We start from the raw sequence: 8,247 nt of genomic DNA on the forward strand, positions 1-8,247 counted from the left end.
AGGGACAGAGCCCGAGAGAGGTGCCTCTGCTGGCGCAGCTGCCCGCCCGTCCCTCCACCGGCCGGGGTCCACCCCGCGAGCTGGTCTGGAACGGTACTTCGAGGGCGGAAGAGCAGACGGTGTATGGGAAAAGAACCCCGATCGGAAAGGTGCCAGAATTCCGCGCAGGGATCACGCCCTGTTAGATCTTCGCACGAGCGCCCTGCCGGGGTTGTGCAGGCTCGGACGGGCAGGATTGCGGGCGCAGGGGCGGGTCACAGCTCATTCCTCGTTCGCTCATTGGTCTCTGAGGTGACGGACAGGCCAAGGAGCCGTTAAGACGCTGGTGAATTAGAAACAACTATGCGCGCAAAATGTAAATAAATAAAAGGCTGTGGAAGAGCGGAGGAGGGAAGGGCTGGTGTCAGTTTTAGAGCGGCTGGGGCTCAGTTAGTCCCCACTGGGGAAAGACAGCGGTCTTTGTTCCGCCCTCTTTCTCAGTAACCTGGGCAGAGGAGGTCCTTCTTTCTGGAAAGTTTAACAGGCAACAGAATCACAGTTGCCTCGTCCGCATGGGACCGAGCCTTCATTGTAGTTCTTTCAGTTTCGGTCTAGGGCCTAAGGCAACCTCCCTTCAGGCACTGGCGCGACACTGTCTGAACTGGCCGCCCAGGTTCCTGCCTGCCTGCCTGTCTGTAAGAGGCAAATCTGAACGCGTATTCTGCTTGCAGCCGCCAGTATCCTTGTGGGCAGAAGGGCCAAGATCCACGTTAAGTCTTGTGGATGAGTCATCCTTAACTCGGGTGGCCTCGGCCTGCAGCAGCTTGAAGCAGGGTTTCGGTTCCGGCTTAGAGATTGAGGTTGGGTCTTGGCTGAGAGAGCGCAGAATCCTAGCTGTTAGACCAGTGGTCAGTGACAAGGTTCTGGCCCTTCAGCTTTGTAGAAGAGAGTTCCCATGGAGACGGAAAACAGTGAAACAAGAGTTTATTAGGAGGAAAAAGAGTACAGTACACTTAATAGTCATATGGGTGGACTCAGAAAGTCGCATTGTCTTGGTAATTTGAATCACTTATATGGGGCATTTCTTCTGGGTTTTCCTTTGGCCGATCATTTTAATTTGCCTGGTTCTGATTCCATTTTTGGTATATCTCAGGATCCTCCTGTGTGTGCAGGTATCTCAACCAAGATAGATTTCAGCAGAGGTCTATGGGTAGCTTAGCATCATTTCCCTTTTAACCTCCAAAGAGTTTTCTAGTTGGGATGGTCGAGAATGAGAAATATGTGGTCTCTAATCTCTTATCTGGGCAGGGCCCAGCCTCCTCTCTCGACTTTACTGCTATTGATATTTTGGAATTTCTGTCCACAGGGAATGAACTCCGATTGTGATGGGCATCTACCTCCTATCTTAATTTGTGATGAGCTCCTGCTGATCTTTCCAGTCACATGTGGGAGGAACCACCACCAGAGTTGGGTCATTTCAGCCTTCTGTATAAGCTACCTCTTCTCCTGGGCTGTACCCGCCCCCTGCACCCTCCATGCTCCTGGAGAAGCTCTGCCTCACCAGTGCAGAGGCCTTCCCTGGTGCACTCCTACTGCCCCCAGCCCTACTCCTAGCTCTGGCCTGGTTATCAAGTGCTCCGAGCACACTGGACTTTGCAGCCCTGTATTACAACAGTAATCACACCTGCTAGGTCCCTTCCCGGAATGTGAGCATCCTGAAGAAAGGGAACTGTGTAAAAATGGGTATCCCACAGCCTAGCACAGTACACATCCATAAGAATTCAATTAATGTATACTGAAGGAATAAACACATGGACTCCATGGATTAAAAGTCAAGATTAAAAAATGTCAGGCAGGGCTGTGGCATTCTGGGGGCTACCAAAGACATGAATCATAACTTTTTCACTTCTGAATCCTGATAGCCAGCTAACAAGTGACATTCCTTTTAAATGTGTAAATAAATTCAAGAAGGTTTCCCTGGTGGCTCAGTGGTGAGGAGTCTGCTTGCCAATGCAGGTGACATGGGTTTGATCTCTGGTCCGGGAAGACCCCACATGCCTCGGAGCGGCTAAATCTGCACACCGCAACCACTGCGCCTGCGCTAGAGTGCCCGCGGACTGCAGCTAGTGAGCCACGTGCACACCTGAGAACCAGTGCTTCGCAACAAAAGAAATCACCACAGTGAGAAGTGCACGCACCACAACTAGAGAAAAACTCACACAGCAAAGACCCAGCACAGCCAAAATAAAGAAAAATAATAATAGATTCAAGATGATAAATACTGATGTTAAGCCATTTAGCTGTGGTCCCAACTTAGCCAGTGGAAAGATTTCTGCTGAGCTAGTGGGGGTGGGGCAGTGGGCCTCAGGGGCCAGTCACTGAGGAAAATCTGGGCAGGCTTGCAAGGGTGTGTTTGTGTGAGACAACAGACATAACGAGGCCAAATACAAGAGGTGTTTACTGTAATGCGTATTCCATATGGGTGGGGTGGGGTGGGGTTCCCCCAATCTGATCCTCCAAGGCTCTGGGGTGACTCACTCTTCCTTGGGCTCAGAGGTGGGGCTGCTATTTGTTCCCTGAGTTGGGCCCTGCTCCCTGGGGCCCTTGGCATCCCTAGTGTCCCCAGTCACTAGAGCCACATTCCTCAGATACTTTGTGTTGAAGCAGTTGATCTGTTCATCCCCAGGACTCAGTTTACAGCAGAGGGCAGAGTCTCGCCAGAAGTTACGTCGGGAACCACACAGCTCATCAATAAAGGCTGATTTCTGATGACAGAATAAAGAAGAGGTGATAGGGGAGGAGGGCTGTCAGAAGTCAGGACTGGTTACTTGGATGTCCAAGTTCCCCTTCCCTCCACTTCTACTGCTTTCTCCCTGGATCCTCCCACCCCTGGGGCCGAGAGGGAGTACATAGCTGCCTTCCACAGCCAGACAGACAGATGTGACCATCTGGAAATGCCAGAGGCCCAGAGGAGGCATCATAGGTGCTTAGAGCTGGGGAGCAGGTCAGGTCAGGGATGAAGACTTCTGGAACCAAGAAAGAAGACTTCCCCACTGGTCCTCATCGTTTCTGAGGGCTGGTTTGAGGTACTCAGAGAAGCGATGGCCTGCTGTGCCAGGCCTCTCCCTCCTCTGCATCCCTGGGAGAGCCCTGCCCTCACACTCACCTCCTCCTCAGCACAGCAGGCCTGCTCTGGGAATGGCAGGTCACAGCAACGGGCAGTCACTTTCTGAATCAGCCCAGGAATCTGCTTGCTATGTTGGTGGAAACGGGCAGGGGTCAGGGTCTCTGAGTGACCCCAGGCACCAAAATGGTGTTTGCAGACCATGATTTTGCTCTTCCCAATAGTGTCCCAGAGGGTGCCCCAGAGGGAGTTTTGGGAGAAGGGAAGAGCACTGGGGAAGAACTAGGTAAGACTCACTGCTTGCTGAGAACTCTTCGGTTTCCACAGAGGTGATTCATGAGGTTGGGGGTGATTCGGCTGAGGTCAAGGGTCAAGATATCCCGGTCATAGTTGGGATAAGGAGCCCGACGGGCGAAGCACTCATCGCGGAGGGGGCTAGGGGGGTAGTTGCAACACGAGTGGTGGTGGGTCTTTATAGCCTGCTCCCAGTCACAGTACCCATCGAGGGTATCCTCCCACTGTGGACCAGAGAAAGGCAAGTCAGACGACTGGATACTGGCCCTCCTGTCCCTCTACTTCTCTCACTGCCTCACCCAATGAGACGCGCACTCCCTGCCCCCGGTGCTGAAAGGGAAGGGCAAAGAGGCAGCTGTGGATGTGTGGGGCTGGGAAGGTGGAAGGGGTAGAAGCACAGCCGAGGTTCGGAGCTGGCCACGGGAGAAGTGCTTGAGCAGCAGACGGAGAGGATCAGGTGAGGCCAGACGGGTGGACGGCAGACAGGTGCACATGGGGGGCACTGGGCCAGGATGGAGGCACACGATGGAGGACTTGGACGAGGAACACAGTGGATGGACGGACATTCACAAGCAGGCAGATGGGCAGACGTGCTCACAGCGGGTAGCTAGGTACGTGGATGAATAGGCCGGCAGGCTCGGGGGTGTGAGACGGGTGGGCAGGCAGACAGGCTCTTGGGATGCCGAGACGCCCACTTACAGCCTTCCAGGTACAGGTGTGGTTGTTCCCCTGCCGGCAGCAGCGCTGGAACTCCGCCTCCAGCCGGGTCAGGGCCTGCAGCTGCCTTTGGATGGAGTCTGTGGCTGGGAGGTTGCGTGGCACCGAGCGGAAGCGTTTTAGGTGGCAGATGTTCTTGATATTGTCCACTGTGGGTAGCCCAGGGGGAAAGGGCAGCTCGGGGCCCAAGGAAATACCAGGCTGGTGGCTGGGGCAGGCCCGGAGCTGGTAGTGTGGCCGGGGAGCTTCCTCCTGGAAGCAGGATAATCGAGCCTCCCCCTGCTTTTTGCAGCACCCATGGGGTTGGGTCTTGACCGAAAACTCGGCCTCACAGAACCGGGTCACTGCGTCTTCCCACTAGAGTAAGAGGAGTGGGTCAGTCCAGCAGCCCACTGTCCACATTCCTGTCTTCCTCCCAGGCTCCAGAAAAGGCCCCTGGGCAGGCAGATAAGAAAGAAGTGGAGGCTGTCCTCCACGTTTCTGCACACGAGGCGGCCCAAGGGAGGGCCAATGAGAGGGACCTGAGGTTCCTGCACACCCAGGCCTAGGCCTCTAGTCCTTGAAACACACACATTCAGTCCGGGGGTTAAAGGACACCCCCAGGATCAAGAGCCCAACCCTTACCACGAGTTCTGCACAGTCCAAGCGGTTTGCGCGGTTGCGACAGTGGCAGCAGCGGGAATATCCAGTCTCCAGCAAATTGAGGGTCTCACCCTGACGGCTGAGGTGGGAAAAGCCAGTCTGTGGCAGGTTCCAAGGGCCGTATACTACATGCTGACGACTAGGAAGGCAGATCTGGTCCAGATTGTCCAGGGAAGGCCGCCCAGGGGGGAAGCCATCCAGTCGGTGGCCCCAGCCACGTCGGGGTCGGCCCTGTTGGCAGTGCTGGGCTGGATTCCAGGACTCGGGTTCTGGGGGGCTGTGGTCCATGGAGGGAGCTGGCTTTTCTAGAATGGGGAAAACAGAGTGGGAAGGGGGAATATGTAGAGGGACAGTGAAAGGCTGGATTAAATTGGGAGGATTGAGAGAACTTGCAGTTGAGGAGAAAGGGTTGGGAGGATACAGAAGAAAAAGAGAAGAAATGAATTTGTGGCTCTTACCTTCAGAATGACTGACTAAAAGGAAAAGAGACTTGAGTCATGCAAGGTGTCAGTCACCCTTACAGCTCCCAACCCCAAATCACGCCTGCCCACTGTGTTGCTTCCCTGGGCTCAGAATCCCTGCTCCTCACTCCACCCCCACCAGGGTCTGAGCCCTAAAGAGGGGGAGGACAGACAAAAGCTGTCAGTCACTCTCTCTCTGCTTAGATTGGAAGGTCAACTCCCCTTGATATTGGAAAGGTGGGTCTACTAGGGTAGAAGGAGACAGGTAATCAGAAATCATGTTCGGATGGGCACCTCTAGAAGACAGAGGCCTGGCCAGTTCTCATTCATAAAAAGGAACTCAGTGGAGAAGCAAGCGAAAATAAATACTACTTTTGTGTCATTTAACCTTATAATTTTATAAAATAGGTATTATTTCCTCAACTTCACAAATGAAGTAATAACTAAGGCTTGGAGAGGTAACTCACCCAAGGTTATTACACAGCTAGTCTCTGCAGAGACCCCAGAGCCCATGCTATCAGTCACGGGAGGCAGGAGGGCAGAAGGGAGGGACTCGCTTACCTTCCTTCTGTTCAATAGGAACCTGGGGAGGGGGCAGCTCCTCTTGGAGGGGGATGGCTTCTTGAGGGAGAGGGGGACCCCCTGAAAGTCACCGAGGACACAAAGGAGCAAGGATCAGGCTGATGTCAGCAAGATGTGGGGGGGAGGGGGGGAACGGGGAAGCACTCACCTTTCTTTTCCACAGGGAGCTGGGGAGCGGGCAGCTTCTCTTGGAGGGGGATGGCTTCTTGAGGGAGAGGGGGACCCCCTGAAAGTCACCGAGGACACAAAGGAGCAAGGATCAGGCTGATGTCAGCAAGATGTGGGGGGGGGGGAGGGGGGGAACGGGGAAGCACTCACCTTTCTTTTCCACAGGGAGCTGGGGAGCGGGCAGCTCCTCTTGGAGGGGGATGGCGTCCTGTGAGGAAGAGGCCTGCACTGCAGAAAGGGGTGTGTGTGAGTAGCCACCCCTTCCTCCCCTCCCCTTCTGAAGATCAGGGTGTAGGCCAGACTAGAAATCTAGAGGTGCAACTGAGACTTACCTTCACTCTGTCCCTCAAAGTGCAGGCTATGCTGGGAGGTGCGAGGGTGACCCTGGGGGAGGGCTCTGCTCAGAGGTGGGGAAGGGGGTGCAGCATAGCCCACTGGAGGCAAGAAGGCAGATGGTCAGAGCCTGCATTTCCTCCTGGAGCCCCAGTATCATGCCACGTCCCCAAACGCTTACCTGCTTGAAGGGGGTGGGTCAGGGGCTGTGGCCCCAGCTCTCTCTGCCCTGAAGCCTTGAAACCTGGAAGAGGAAGGGTGAATCAGGGGTGGCTTTGAGGGGCTCTTTCCTGGCCCTGAGTACGGGAAGGAGAAACACTGGAGGTCAGGAGCTTAGAAAAGATGACCAAGACACCAGAAATCTATTGCTCCTGCCCCAAATCCACCTGGTCAAGACCGATTCGGTGTGATAATCTGACAGCCTCACTTTCACCAGGCTCAAAGTCTTGGGTCTCCCAAGTCCTGGCCTAAAGGAACTGTGACATACAGGGCTGGGGAGGAGGCCTTAATCCTGCCTTCTTTCCCTTCAGAGCTTCTGGGCTCTTCCCACAGTTCAGGCCTTAAGCAGGCCAGAACCTTGCCTACCCGTCTGCTCCGCCCCCGGCCTACCCCGGGCCCTTGAGACTCCTTCGGGTCTCCGGTGAGGAGCCCGCACAGGAGCTGAGGTGCCCCCCTGCGCTAGCCTCAGCTCCTCACTAGGTCTCTTTAGGACCTGGGGAACTAACTGCATGGTTCAGGACTCTTGAAGCAAATCACCCCCACAGCCACGGCGAAAGGACTCACTTGTAGCTATTTGTAGTTATGAAAGGCCAGGACTGGGAGGGACAAGATTGAGCCTCCCATAGATTAGATCTATGACGCTCTCTCAAGTTTTCCACAGTAATGTTCTGTTGGGCATCCAAGCAGATAATGTGTGTGTGAGCTAGAGGGGCTGTGCCTGGTCCCCTGTGGACAGGTAACACCCCCTCCCCTCCCCTCCTTATCAGGTAAGGAGTCACTCAAGGTTCCCTGGGTCAGTGCACTGGTTTTGAGCAGCCAGGGGGCTCCTGGTCTTCTCTTCTGGGTAACAGGTCCCACAGAAACAGCAGGTCCCTCACTCTGTGAATTTACCCGCCCTCTCGGCTGTCCGTTTGACTCCAGTTGTTTCTTGGCAGCAATCTTGACAAACCCCTCCCCTTCTGTATGCCTGCTCCCCTTCCTGTTAAAGGCTCCAGCGCCCAGGCCCACCACAGGCCTGCTCAGAACAGCCAGCCAAGCAGGGTACCTTTCTGCTGGTGATGAGCTATCCAGGATGGCTGGACCCAGGCCCCCTGTCCAAGTGCTGGCTCCAAGCCCAACTCACCTCTATCAGAGGCCACAGAAGCAACAGTTAAACAGGCCAAGACCAAGGCTGCTCCGGACATGGTCCCCATCCTGGGGCAGGTACAGGTGGGCGGCCACCAGTGCGTCCTCTCAGGCAGATCTGATTGAAGGGCCAGGCAGATGGGAGCCTGCCTGTCCAGTTGCTGTTACTGCTATTGTGAACTTCAGGGCCGGTTCCTTCTCCTCTTTATAGGCTACGAGAGACAGCTCCCGCCCTCCTCAGCTTCCTGCCATGACTCAGTCCCAGCCACTCCTCCTCTTGCACTCACCCTGAAGTCTCCTGAGAGGACTGAGAACAGAGGTGCACCCAACTCCAGAAGAAACTGATTTTGAGAATCCTGGAGAAAGAGAGGTCCGAGGCCTTATTCTGTGCCCCAGCTTCTCCGTTTGCGTGCTGCCTTCTGTGGAGAATGCATCTGACAACCTGCTGAACTGAGGTGTGCAACAGGGCACTGAGGAGTTGAGACGGGAACACCCTCCAAACTGGAGCTCCCAAAACAGGGAGAGCTCTGGAATGCCCGTTCTCAAACCCCCAAGCCCCTAGGACAAAAGAGAGGGAGACAGAGTCAAATTCCCTTTCATGTC

The 8,247-nt window shown here is 54.9% G+C and overlaps 1 protein-coding gene across 1 annotated transcript; it reads right to left on the reverse strand.

Annotated features, from left to right (window-relative positions):
• Positions 1-956: 956 nt before the first annotated feature.
• On the reverse strand, positions 957-7,802 carry ECM1 (extracellular matrix protein 1). Its single transcript, XM_055586850.1, has 11 exons — positions 7,643-7,802; positions 6,482-6,544; positions 6,300-6,401; positions 6,118-6,195; positions 5,948-6,025; positions 5,779-5,859; positions 4,739-5,061; positions 4,097-4,471; positions 3,401-3,621; positions 3,146-3,233; positions 957-2,744 (listed from the first exon to the last, which is right to left on the reverse strand). The coding sequence occupies exons 1-11, from the start codon at positions 7,710-7,712 to the stop codon at positions 2,514-2,516; spliced, it is 1,710 nt and encodes a 569-aa protein (XP_055442825.1). The 5' UTR covers positions 7,713-7,802; the 3' UTR covers positions 957-2,513.
• Between the last annotated feature and the right edge of the window lie 445 nt (positions 7,803-8,247).

This window comes from Bubalus kerabau, chromosome 6 (genome assembly GCF_029407905.1).
Source record: "Bubalus kerabau isolate K-KA32 ecotype Philippines breed swamp buffalo chromosome 6, PCC_UOA_SB_1v2, whole genome shotgun sequence".
In the NCBI taxonomy this organism is placed as follows: domain Eukaryota; kingdom Metazoa; phylum Chordata; class Mammalia; order Artiodactyla; family Bovidae; genus Bubalus; species Bubalus kerabau.